General features: G+C 48.2%; 1 protein-coding gene across 3 annotated transcripts in view; it reads left to right on the top strand.

Moving 5' to 3' along the window:
• Positions 1 to 170, top strand: part of TFPI (tissue factor pathway inhibitor) — a 45,170-nt gene extending 45,000 nt beyond the window's left edge. For all 3 annotated transcript variants that reach the window (XM_053360067.1, XM_053360060.1, XM_053360052.1), the window contains one exon: positions 12 to 170. In XM_053360067.1, the coding sequence (XP_053216042.1) occupies positions 12 to 97 (86 nt within the window). In that variant the 3' untranslated portion in view covers positions 98 to 170. The remainder of the gene's footprint in view (positions 1 to 11) is intronic.
• The last annotated feature ends 13,490 nt before the right edge of the window (positions 171 to 13,660 follow it).

Raw genomic sequence — 13,660 nt, 5'->3', positions numbered from 1 at the left:
GTTCCCTCCAGGTTTCCAAGGCAGAATGAAAATTCGCCGGAAGAGAAAAAAACAAGCAAAGCTGATAGATGGGGAAATTGTCATTGAAAGGATATAGCTTCCCTTCTACCATCTCTGCCTATCATTTGCATTTCCTGCCTTATTCACATATATTATTTATCGAGATTTTATGCTGCTGCTTTTGTGTTTCTTCTTTCTCCTGTACATTTTGTAGACGGCACAAACTGAAGCTTTCGCTGTTAAAACTAACACCGTGAGCCTGTCCTATGCTGGTTGCATAGAAATCAGTGAGACTCCCCCCACCCCACATTTAAATGTTGTCCAGTTTCCATGGTTATAAGGCTCTGATCCTGAATTTTTGTATCCTTGGTATTCCCGATTTTTGTCTTTTGATAAACCATGTTAATCTACAGTCATGACTAATCTACCATAATAATCACTGCGAAGGCTATAAGTTCCATTATATGGGCTTTGATAAAGAAATTGCAGGTGTACAAAGTAAACCTATGCCTGTCTGCTCAGAAGTAAGTCCTACTGAGGACTCAAGGAAGCTTGCTTGCAAGTACAGAGGTACCTCGGTTTACGAACTTAATTAGTTCCGGAAGTCCGTTCTTAAACCAAAGCATTCTTAAACTGAGGCACACTTTCCCTAGTGAGGCCTCCCACCGCCAGTGCCCTTCTACCGTTAAGCTTCCGTTCGGCTTCTGAGGCAAAGTTCGCTACTTCCGGTTTTGCGGAATTCATTCACCGAATAGTTCGTTAACAGGGCTGTTCGTAGACCAAGGTACCACTGTAAGTATATATTGGACTGTAGCCTTGCTCCTTATTATTTCCACTATAGTGGTGACAGTTTGTGGTCAACAGATCCAAAGACTAGAATTCACATCATCCCTGCTATTGGCCGTTGCCTGTGTGACCTGGAGCAGATGTCCTGTCACTATTTTAGAAAAAAAGACAACAGGCAGAGGGATTGGTGTTTGTTAGGTTATGGAGTATAAAATTATACCTCATGTGCTTTTATAAAATAATGGCATTGCTATTGTCCAGTTTCACTTTTCTATATACTTTTGATAACTGTGTGATTCTGGAGCATTTGAATGGTATTTAGCAAAGGGAACTGGTGTCAAGATAACATAATAGCTTTACTAGACACTCAGGAATCTGAGCTTTCTCATGATTCGTGAATCCTTTCAACAGCTGACTGCAACACCAGCAAAAGCTCGGAAACAAGGAGGTTTGCCAGAAGAAACAATCGTGAGAGGCCCCCCACCTCATAAAACTCGATATGCCCCCCCTTTTCTTTGCTTGTAAATACTTGGTTCCATTTCTGTTTATTATGAAACTGAGTCATTAAAAAAAATCATAACAAAGTTCTGCTTTTAGTATAATGCCCCTTGAAGACGGTTTGGAAATTGCTTCTAGTGTGAAACATGGAACGAGAACTTTGAGCAGAGCAGCAAGTTGGGCTTGAGTTACACTGACCACTTGGAAGCTATCCTGACTGCCTGTTTGCCACTAGCCCCAATTCAAGGTATTGGTTCTGACAGCCAGCTGAAGCCTGTAGGGGAGGTTCTTTGCACGATCCTGCCAAAGGTTTTGGCCTATATGCAATGACCTGGCAGACAGCCATTTCTCTGTAATGGTCCCCCAATAAGGCAACAGGTAAAGGACCCTTGGACGGTTAGGTCCTGTCAGGGAACTGCCATCTGAGACGCAGGAGGTGAAAGGGCTCACGGAGGGTGAGAGAGACCATTCAGCTGAGGAGGGGACCAGCAGGGGGAGAAGTGGAGTTCCAAGGGAAAGTGAGTCGGAGGGAGGGCTCAGAGACACTTCAAGCGAAAACAGTGGGGAGGTTTCAGGACCTCCTGTAGGGACACCCACTCCTCGCCGGAAACTGTCACGCCGAGAGTCCAGAAGACGCGTTTCCGTTAAGGAGCTTTTATGCTGGAAGAAGTTCCGTAAACGCCCACTGTCCGATTCAACGAGCGACTGATGGAGCCATGCTTAAGGCGCTCCGTCACAGACAGAGGTTTGTGGACTTAGCCAAACTCTGAGGGACTAGGATTTTACGCACAAGCAGCTCACCATCCCATCACAGCAATCGGACAGTCTCTGAAAGCAGCTTGTGCAGAGAGGCATCATGAGCAACCCAGCCGGAGCCGGGGGAGCAGGAGGAGCTGGAGAGGGTCCAAGCCTGGAAGAAAGGTACAGGGTGTTGGAAGTCCAGCTAGCACTGCAAACGGCGAGGCTAGAAGAAAGGAGGGCGCAGGATGCAGAAAAGGCAAAAGGCGCTACACTAGCAAGAAAGATGCCAGGATTGGTGCAGAAGTTTGGGGGGGGACCCCAGGAACTACCAAGCCTTTAGGACAGAGATGCAGTATGCTCTCGAACTGCAGTTTAACGACTTTCCCGACGAGGCATCGCGAGTGGCGTTTGTGATTGGCCATCTCGAAGGGGGGGGGCGAGAGACTGGGCTAGACCCCTGATGGCAGGGAATAGTGAAATGCTGAAGGACACGAGGAAGTTTTTTCGCGCCATGGATTTGATGTTTTCCAGCGAGATTGAACAGGGACTGGTGCGCAGACAATTGATGGCTTGCAAACAGGGGAGCCGATCGGTTCGTGAGTACTGGACTGAGTTTACAATGTTGATACATAAATTGGGATGGGACCTATCGGCGGAACCCATTCAAATGCTCTTTGAAGAAGGGCTTTCTTCGGCGGTGAAAGACGAACTTTCCCGGGCGCCCAGGGCGGAGTCTATGGACCAGCTGACCAAATCAGCGCTGACCATTGGAGCGCGCCAGGAGGCAAGAGCCTTGGAGAAGCGGGAGGGGAAAGGAGAGCGTTGGAGGGATTTCCGCATTCCAGAGATTCCAGAGCCAAGTTTCCCGCCAGGAGAGCCGATGGAAGTTGGAACAGCGCGCGCGCGCGCAGTTTCAAATCCCAGTGAAGGGAGGAAGAAGGAGGGAAAGAGCGCCAAGAAATGTTATCTCTGCCAGCAGCCAGGTCACTTTGCCAGAGTCTGCCCGCAAAGAAAGGAATGGCAAGGGATGGCAGGAGCTGTTGGGGGGAAGGAGGAAGGAGTCCAGGAGCCAGTAAAAGCCAACGCCTGGCTGCCACCGTCAGGGCACTGCAGCCAGGCCAAGGAGCAGTAAAAGTGCCCACTCCGGAACCTCCAAGACCAGCCCTAGTAATAGAGGTGTTGCTAGAGCTGGCAAACGGATACCCACTAAAGACAAAGGCGCTGTTGGACTCAGGCAGCTCCTGTAATTTTATGAGTAAGGAGTTTGCAGCTGAACACCAGATACAGACACTCCCTTTAAGCAACCCCCTGCAGGTGACCACGATCGATGGGAGGGAGCTGTTGGGAGGAGAAGTTAGCCTACAGACCGTCCCAATGGTTATGAGGGTGGCCAGGCACACCGAAAGGATAGCGTTCAATGTGGCCACCCTGGGAGGGGCTCCCGTCATTTTGGGAATGAGCTGGCTAGCGTTGCATGACCCGCTAGTGGGCTGGCATCAGAGAGTGGTCTCCTTTGGGTCAGCACATTGCCTGGAACACTGCAGAGAGGGAAAGGTGGCAGAAGGGGCAAAAGCCTTTCTAGCAGGGACGGAAGTGGCGGACAAAGGGAAGGTGCCCAAACAATACGCTGACCTAAGCAAGGTCTTCAGCGAAAGGGAAGCAGATAAACTACCACCGCATAGAGACTTTGACTGCCAAATTAACCTGGTCCCTGGGGCCCAGCTCCCCGTGGGCAAGCTGTACGCCATGTCAGACAGGGAAATGCAGGAGTTAAGGGAGTTTATTGATAAAAACCTGAAGAGGGGCTTCATCAGAGAGTCCAGAGCGGTGGGGGGGAGCCCAGTGTTTTTTGTGGACAAAAAAAACACGGATAAACCCAGGCTTGTAGTGGACTACCGGCGGCTAAATGCCGTGTCAGAACCAGTGACTTTCCCCATGCCCAGGATTGATGACATTTTGACCAGGGTGAGGAAGGGAAAGATATTCACGAAACTGGACCTGAGAGGGGCATACAACCTGATAAGAATAAAGAAAGGGGATGAATGGAAAACCACCATGTTCACCCCTTTGGGGGCTTTTGAATATCTCGTTATGCCATTCGGATTGCAATCAGGCTCCGCCTGTTTTCAATCGCTCATGAACCATGTCCTGGGACCTTTGCTCTACAAGAATTGCGTGGCCTTCCTCGATGACGTGCTGATATATTCAGAGAATGAGGAGCAGCATGTAAAGGATGTCAGGGAAGTGCTGAGCCAGCTACAAGCAAACCAGCTGTGGGTGAAATTGGAGAAGTGTCAGTTTCACACCAAGGAGGTGGAATTCCTGGGGTACCGCTTATCAGACAAGGGATTAGCCATGGATCCAGGCAAGGTCCAGGCGGTGCTGGAATGGAAGACACCGAAAACGAAAAAGGACGTGCAAAGGTTCTTAGGGTTTGGGAACTTTTACCGTAAATTCATCAAGAACTTTGCCCACTTAACGGCTCCCATCACGGACTGTCTAAGCAGCAAGAAGAAATTCGTTTGGACGGCAGAGGCGGAGCAAGCATTTGAGGAATTGAAAAGGGCATTCGCTTCGGAAGAACAGCTCCTGCATGTGGATTTACAAAAACCCATGAGAGTGGAAACTGATGCCTCAGACCGGGCGGTGGGGGCGGTGCTGCTTCAGCCAGGGAGCAATAAGTCGGAATGGAGACCGTGTGCCTTCTTTTCGCGTAAGCTGAACAAATCCGAGAGGAACTACACCGTATATGATCGAGAACTACTCGCCATTCACGAAGCGTTCCGGAGATGGAGACACTTACTAATTGGCGCACAGCATAAGGTGCAAGTGTGTACGGACCACAAGAATTTGGAGTATTGGAGAACGGCACGAGTGCTCAACCAACGACAAGTGAGATGGGCCCAGGAGTTCTCCAAATTCCATTTTGAAATCTGCTATGTGCCAGGTCCAGAAAACATCAGAGCGGACGCTCTCTCTCGCAAACCTGAATATTTGGAGGGGGAGGGAGCGCCTGAAGAGAGACATATTATCCCAGAGGACCACTGGGTGTGTGGGGCAGCCTGGGTGGGGCAAAGAGAACTGGTAGAGGGAACGGTAAATGATGAATACGCCCAGGATAAGCTCAGAGGTTTAAGGAGAGAGGGAGAAGACCCCGGAGGTTTTGAAGAAAGAAACGGGGCATTGTATTACAAAGGGGCACTATATATACCCGAAGGGGAATTGAGGGGGAGAGTACTCAAACAGCTGCACGACAATCCCACAGCGGGGCATTTTGGGCAACACAAGACCATGTGGTTGGTGACCAGGGAGTTTTGGTGGCCCAAGGTGAGGGAGGATGTACGGGAGTATGTGAGAAGGTGTGACCAATGCCAGAGAGCCAAAGGAGAAAGGCGGGCACCAGCGGGGTTATTAGAACCGTTACCCACACCAGAACGACCGTGGGAGGCGGTATCGATAGATTTTATGACTGATCTGCCTAAATCCCAGGGGGAAACCGCCATACTAGTCGTAGTAGACCTGTTAACTAAGATGGGTTACTTTGTAGCTTGCTCACATGCAGTCACGGCGGAAGAGACAGCGAAATTGTTTGTAGAACATATTTTTAGGCTGCATGGCGCCCCCTTGAGGGTGGTCTCCGACAGAGGGAAACAGTTCACGTCCAGATTCTGGAGGAAACTTATGAGCTTGTTGCACATAGAGGTCAACTTTTCGACTGCCAGGCACCCTGAGACCAATGGGCAGGCGGAGAGGGCAAACGGTATCCTCCAACAATACCTGAGGTGTTATGTCAATGACAGAGAGAACGATTGGGTCGAAAAGTTGGCGCTAGCGGAATTTGCTTACAATAATGCAGAGAATGTGTCCACCGGGATGAGCCCCTTTTTGGCTAATTATGGGTGCCACCCCAGGGCTTTTCCAGGGGGAGGAGGGGAGAGATGGAGTGTCCCGGCCGCTGAACATTTTGTAGAAGAAATGGAAGCGATCCATCGTCAACTCCAACTCAACTTAGAAAGGGCCAAAGAAGAATATAAGAGGCAGGCAGACAAGAGCAGAAGGGAAGGTGAAACCATTAGGGTGGGGAGTCAGGTCTGGCTATCAACCCAAGGGTTGCCGTTCAAGGGGGGTTGCAAGAAATTGAGACCCAAAAGATTGGGACCATTTGAGGTCATCCAACAGGTCAACCCAGTGGCTTTCAGACTCCGGTTACCGAACCACATGAAACTGCACCCAGTATTCCACAGGTCATTACTGTCACCATATAGGGGGGAAGGTGAAGGGGTATCCACACGGGGGCCAGCCATAGAAGAAAGGGAAAGCAGCAACCATGTGGCGGAAATCATCGACTCCAGGTGGAAGGGTAATCAGGTGGAGTATTTGGTCGCGTGGGAAGGGGAACCGGAGTCGGAAAACACCTGGGTGACGGCAGAGGAGGTCCGTGACGAGATCTTGATCGAAACGTTCCACCAAAGGTTCCCCAGGAAACCTCAGCCAGTAGCGAGGTTCCGGAGGGAGTACTTTGGCACCACCGACGATGAGGAGGAACTGGAAGGATTCAGGGAATCGGAGTTGGAAGGAGGAACAGACTCCGATGAGGAGGAGTACTTGGAAACCGGAAACAGCAAGAGGTGGAGGGAAGTGTTCGAAACTTCGGAAGATGAGGGAGGTTCCTTCAGGGGTTTTGCTCCCTCGCCTCCCGCAGAGGAGGGGAGGGAAGGGGGTGAAGGGGGCCCTGGAGGGGAGGTGGATGTCAGGGAACTGCCATCTGAGACGCAGGAGGTGAAAGGGCTCACGGAGGGTGAGAGAGACCATTCAGCTGAGGAGGGGACCAGCAGGGGGAGAAGTGGAGTTCCAAGGGAAAGTGAGTCGGAGGGAGGGCTCAGAGACACTTCAAGCGAAAACAGTGGGGAGGTTTCAGGACCTCCTGTAGGGACACCCACTCCTCGCCGGAAACTGTCACGCCGAGAGTCCAGAAGACGCGTTTCCGTTAAGGAGCTTTTATGCTGGAAGAAGTTCCGTAAACGCCCACTGTCCGATTCAACGAGCGACTGATGGAGCCATGCTTAAGGCGCTCCGTCACAGACAGAGGTTTGTGGACTTAGCCAAACTCTGAGGGACTAGGATTTTACGCACAAGCAGCTCACCATCCCATCACAGGTCCATTCAAAGGCGACTATGGGGTTGTGGTGCTCATCTCGCTTTCAGGCCGAGGGAGCCAGCATTTGTCCACAGATGGCTTTCCAGGTCATGTGGCCAGAAGGACTAAACCGCTTCTGGCGCAACTGAACACCGTGACAGAAACCAGAGCACACGGAAACACTGTTTACCCTCCCACCACATCAGTACTTATTTATTTACTTGCCCTGGCGTGCTTTCGATCTGCTAGGTTGGCAGGAGCTGGGACAGAGCAACAGGAGCTCACTCCGTCAGGGGGATTCGAACCAACAACCTTCTGATCAGCAAGCCCAAGAGGCTCAGTGGTTTAGACGCGGTCCCTGAATAGCTCTCTCTTGCCATAGAAATATAGATATTTCTTTGGCTGATGTGGTGCAGCAATAAACCTGTGAGCACATTTGCAAAGCTAAGCAGGGTCTGGTGTGGTTTCAGATTGGATGGGGGACCATGTGTTGAGATGGTCTGCATTGCAGGGCGTTGGAATAGATGACCTTCACAGTCCCTTTTCCAATCCTACAATTCTATGACTCTATGACCTTCCACCAACAGTTCAAGACATATCTCTACATAGAGATGTAGAGGGTAGGCTTCGATCTGCATTCAGGGGGTTGTGGATTTGATGCTGTGGTCTGTTTTGTTTACCTAGTTGTTGAACATGTGGCTGTATGAAAGAACAAAGTGGGTCAGGGATGGAGAAGATGAGCTCCTGATGAGACAACTGCAAAAAACTATGGGTGCATGTGGCCCTATAGATCTCAGCCAATGTTGAGTAATTAACGATTGCTCCCTTAAAGGTAAAGGGACCCCTGACCATTAGGTCCAGTCTTGACCGACTCTGGAGTTGCGGCACTCATCTCACTTTATTGGCCGAGGGAGCCGCCATACAGCTTCCAGGTCATGTGGCCAGCATGACTAAGCCACTTCTGGCGAACCAGAGCAGTGCACGGAAATGCCGTTTACCTTCCCGCTGGAGTGGTATCTATTTATCTACTTGCACTTTGACGTGCTTTCGAACTGCTAGGTTGGCAGGAGCAGGGACCGAGCAATGGGAGCTCACCCCGTCACGGGGATTTGAACCGCCAACCTTCTGATCATCAAGTCCTAGGCTCTGTGGTTCAACCCACAGCGCCACCCGCATCTGATTGCTCCCTTACTATCCAGTAAATCAGATATAAAACACAAGAAAACTTGTTTGTATTATGGTGTTGAATTGGATTGACTAGACAAAGAAGTTCAATCTAGGTTTCATGCAGACTACATAAATGAAAAGTTGTCGGTTTGTTCCAAATAAGTTTGTTTCTGTGTTATTTGATAGGGTGATGCTGCCCTCTGGCGGGCATTTGTGCTCATCAGAATTCAAGGCTGATACACGGACATTTTAATGATAGTAATCAGTTCTATGCAAGACAAACACATATATGAAAATACAGGAATCTGCTTCCTGCTGAGTCAGGGCCTGCTGCATCTAATTCAATGTTGTATACATTGACCGGTAGCAGTTTCTCCCAGCCCTGTCGGGAGATCTCGAGGATTCAACAAGGGACTTTCTGCATAGAAAGCACATGCTCCCCAACTGAGCTACTGCCCTTTCGTATGTTTTGAGCACAAAGCATAATCATAATATAAAAATCACCTGGCCCACAGACCACAACCATAGCTGCAGACACCCCTTTCTGTTGGGTTGGCATAGACACAGAGGCAATCTGATTCTAAGCATTTTTCCTTCCCAGTAAGTCTCAGTGAATCCAATAAGCATGATTTCCGGATGTGTATGGATAGGATCCAGGCACGGTGTTAACGTAGCATTTTGCAACTGAAATATACTCAGAGTCGAGAGTGGATTTCATGCTCTTTATTCAGCTCATAGTGGCGAGGAGGAATGGAAGTTCCCCCACAATATCTGCTTTATATACATTATTTACACAATGGGCCCCACGTGATTGGCTAATTCCGGGATTCTCCTGTAGGCCAATCAGGTTGTGGATTCACTTCCATCTGGTGCTGGATTGGGTGGCTCCTGCGGACCAATCATACTGCTGCATTGTTCTAGGACCAATCAGACTGCTGCATTTTGAATCCTATTCAACTCAGTACATAACAGAAACTCAGTGACTTGATGGCTGTCAGGCCAACTGCTTATATTTCCAGATTATACTAGAACTTGGTCTCTGTTCAGGGATGGCGTTGTTGTAATCCAGGACCAGCAAGGTGCCTGGCACTTTGCAGGTAACAAGAAGACAGGTCCATGTCTAAAATTTGAAAAGTCTGAGGAAGTGAATAGTTGTCAGGTGGCAGAGGATCCAATCCCCACAGGAGGTTGCCAGGAATGGATAAGACAAGGAAAAGTCCTTACCATCTGCTTTTTATTCAATAGTCACAGAGAGGGGCTTGGGAATGCAGTCTCTTGGAATAATGGTGTTGTCCCGAGTGAGTCTCCACCTCCTCCGTCACTACCACTTCCTCATGCGTCATTGCTAGAGGAGCTGAAAAGTGCCCTCTGCCTTTGAGATCGTTGCTCTCCTACTTTCAAGGCTTACCAGTTTCTGGGAGGGGTTTGTGTCTGGAATGCTTTCTAAAGACACTGTGTCCGTCAGCTCTTGCCTTCTTCTTCCTCTCCCATTATTTCCCAGCTTTCCCCCTCATCTGCCTCTGAGTTGTGACCTCCCTCAAACCCCTGTTGTAATTCTGAACTGTCTCCTTCTTCCTGGAAGGCTCAGGCTGGGGAGGCTGTCTCCACCATTCCTCCTCTGCCCCGTCCCTGACAATAGTGAGGAAATTGCTGCTGGAAGGTGGTGTCCAGTCCCCGCCCCCTTGTAAGATCCGGAAGCTGTTAAGGATTCAGTGTTTCAGTAAAGACTGGTCTCAGCAAGAGCAGGGTGTTCGCTGTGCCATCAGCTACTTGCCCCCACTGCAGTGCCAGATTTACGTATAAACAAAACAAACTATAGCTTAGGGTCCCACTCTTTTGGGGGCCCCCAAAAAAATTGAAGGGAAAAAACTGGATGTACATTTCCAAAATATAAGATAAAAAACAAATAAAATAAAACCTACATACAACAACAGTGTTTTGTGTTGTGTAGGCTCCTATGATGTAAGTCATGGGCCTGCTAACCTGCTCCCTAAAATATCACTGGTTTGCTCATTTCTATATATAGGGTGCCTACATTCTGCATGTGCAAATGGCTTTAGATACCTATTAACTCCATAAATTACCATAAAGGTAAAGGGACCCCTGACCATTAGGTCCAGTCATGGCCGACTCTGGGGTTGTGGTGCTCATCTCGCTTTACTGGCTGAGGGAGCCGGCGTACAGCTTCCAGGTCATGTGGCCAGCATGACTAAGCTGCTTCTGGCGAACCAGAGCAGCGCATGGAAACGCCGTTTATTTTCACCCCGGAGCAGTACCTATTTATCTACTTGCACTTTGACGTGCTTTCGAACTGCTAGGTTGGCAGGAGCAGGGACTGAGCAATGGGAGCTCACCCTGTTGCGGGGATTCGAACCACCGACCTGATCGCCAAGTCCTAGGATCTCTGGTTTAACCCACAGCACCACCTGCGTCCCTATAAATTACCATACTGTGTAGCATATATTCAACCCAAAAAACAGCGACAATTTGTTGTTGACAAAGGACAGCTGGACATATAAAGGGCCCCATCATGTTCAGTAGCTTAGGGCCTCATCAAACCTAATTCCGACCCTGCCCCCACTGGTTTGCAAGCTGCAGAGGCAAAGCCCTCACTCCGACATGAGGTAGAAAGGTGGAAAGTGTCAGAGATCAGAGGCATGGTAACAAAGTTGCATAATACCGGGCAGTGGCGTAGAATGGGAGGGCCACAGGGGTGTTTGGACCAGGCGCAAAACTTGTTTGGGCACAAAATTACAACTTCCGGTGCTGCCTCAATACAGCTGCATGCTTCCGTCACTGGGCTCTGTTGAAAATGGCTTCTCCATCATGCAAACCAGGAAGTGACCTCTCCAGACAACGAAATTATTGGATCAATCCATCAACCTCTGATGGATGATTTAGTCCAGCCTCAGTCCAGTACACCTGAAGGAGCATCTACACCCCCATCATTCTGCCCGTACACTGAGGTCCTGTGCTAAGGTCCTTCGGCGGTTCCTTCGCTGTGAGAAGCCAAGTTACAGGGAACCAGGCAGAGGGCCTTCTCGGTAGTGGCGCCTGCCCTGTGGAATGCCCTCCCACTAGATGTCAAAAAGAAAAACAACTACCAGACTTTCAGAAGACATCTGAAGGCAGCCCTGTTTAGGGAAGCTTTTAATGTTTACTAGATTAGTGTATTTTAATATTCTGTTGGAAGCTGCCCAGAGTGGCTGGGGAAACCCAGCCAGATGGGCGGGGTATAAATAATAAATATTATTATTATTATTATTATTATTATTATTATTATTATTATTATTATTATTATTACTTTTGCTGCATGCGTGTGCCAGTATCTGTACTGAGCAGAGTTGCATCTCCTTCCTTGGAAGCGTCTTTGGGTAGACAATAAACACTCAGGCCCCATAAAGATTCGGTCGAGTGTAGAGGTTTACTTGACAGGCATAAAAGCATATTGGTAGCAAATATATACAGATGTTCACCACTGCCATGGTCAAGGCATGCTTAGAGTCCAACAAGAGTCCAAGACTCACCCTCTGCTTCTCTCACTGTAATATGGAAGGAAGAGACTCAGAACAAGTTACAACAAGTCATACAGAACCATTGTTTATCAGTACTTCCTGTCACACTGCGCATGTCCAAAGAACAGTTCCCACAGAAAACATCCTTGCATAGACAAACGTGTGTGTGTGTGTGTGTGTGTGTGTGTGTGTGTGTGTGTGTGTGACACAGTAGCTTAAAAAAGCCCTTTAAAACATATTTTGTTATAGCAGCTTACTTCTTTGGTCATTTGTATGATCACCATAATAGTGAGGAGAAATAAACATTACATTGGAAACCATAGGGGAACAGACTCCATTTCTTGATTAGTCAAGAATTCGTAGCATGTAGGGCCGGCTGGTGTTCTGTAAACTTCAGCTGGTCTCTGGATTCAGGTTTCAGCTGAAATACCAAATCCTGCTCTCCCTGCTCATTCACTCCTCTTCTCAAAGTGCCTGGTTAAATTGCAGCTGTTGGCACATCTTATGAGCGCTTTGCCTTAAACCCGATCAGATGTGAACTCTGGAAGAATTAAGACGAACATTTCAAAGAGGATGCTTGCATACAGAGAAGCAAATATTTGTCCTAGGTGTGGTTGGGGGAATTTGACTGAATCCTTTATGAAATGATGGCTTTCAATCCTATACATGTTTCCCTGGGAGCAGGGATGGGTGATTCTGCTCATTTCAGTTTCTCCCTGTTTCTCATTTTTGCAGTCTTCACTTCCCCACATTTCCACATCCTTTTGTGATTAAAAGTCATCTTGAAAATCCCCCCAGCATTTTTGTGTGAATTTCTCCTAATATAATATGATTTCTGTTTGCAGTTTCCCCTAATGCAATGCATTTTGGGGACTTTATTTTCATCAACATATTACTTGGCTAGAGAACTGCGAAATTCAGAGAACTGTGAATTTTGAAGGATGCGTGTATTTGGGTTCACATGTTTCAGAAAGTGTGAACAATGTATGTTTGCCTTTAAATGAAAACTGAACTGAATTTCTCCCCCATTGCTACCTGGGAGCAAGTCCCACTGAACTCAATCTATTATTATTATTATTATTACTACTATTATTATTATTATTATTATTAGTCACTCCATCTTGCCCCTGGGTCAACTCAAAGTGGCTTTCAACCAAACCACATAACTTCTGAGAAGACATTTATAAGATAGCACTGTGAATTATTTTTTTAAAAACCAACCTGGATATCTTAATTGGGAAGTGAAAATGTGGACTATGTGGATCTACACAAGGTTTGGCTACATGCTAAAGCATTTGTGTGGCTGCATCAGCGGCGTTGCATGAGCAGAAGATTGCAGAACATCTGGAGAACCGCAGGTTTCTCACCCCTCTTCTAATGTCTCTTGACCCTGGACAGCTCTTAAGGAAGTGCCGACTGCTGTGTATGTTAAGGTTCAGATTTGTTTGATTCCACAGGGAAAGGTTAGGCAGAAACTGTTGGACTCCACCATCTGGAAGCCACGAACCATGTTGGCTACCCTTGTATTAGACTAACATGTCCTTATAATTTATCTTCAGCAACTGGGGGGAAAAAGCAACATGAAAAAAGCCAGACTGCATCTTGAATAGGAATAGACTCAACCTCTCAATGGGTTATCCCTGGTCAGTATCCCACAGAAATCTCATCGGCTCATTTTCCACAGATGTTGCACCTGTTTGATGGTCTTCCTGTGGAGGCCTGACCTTCTGCTCCTTGGTTTCCATGATGGTAATGCCAGTCGCTCTGCTAAGCTCAGCTGTTACGCCTAATCACCCACAGTGTGCAATGTTTGCTA

Source organism: Podarcis raffonei, chromosome 1, assembly GCF_027172205.1.
Source record: "Podarcis raffonei isolate rPodRaf1 chromosome 1, rPodRaf1.pri, whole genome shotgun sequence".
Lineage (NCBI taxonomy): Eukaryota > Metazoa > Chordata > Lepidosauria > Squamata > Lacertidae > Podarcis > Podarcis raffonei.
The sequence above is the reverse complement of the archived record's forward strand: the minus strand, read 5'-3'. Positions and strand labels throughout refer to the sequence as shown.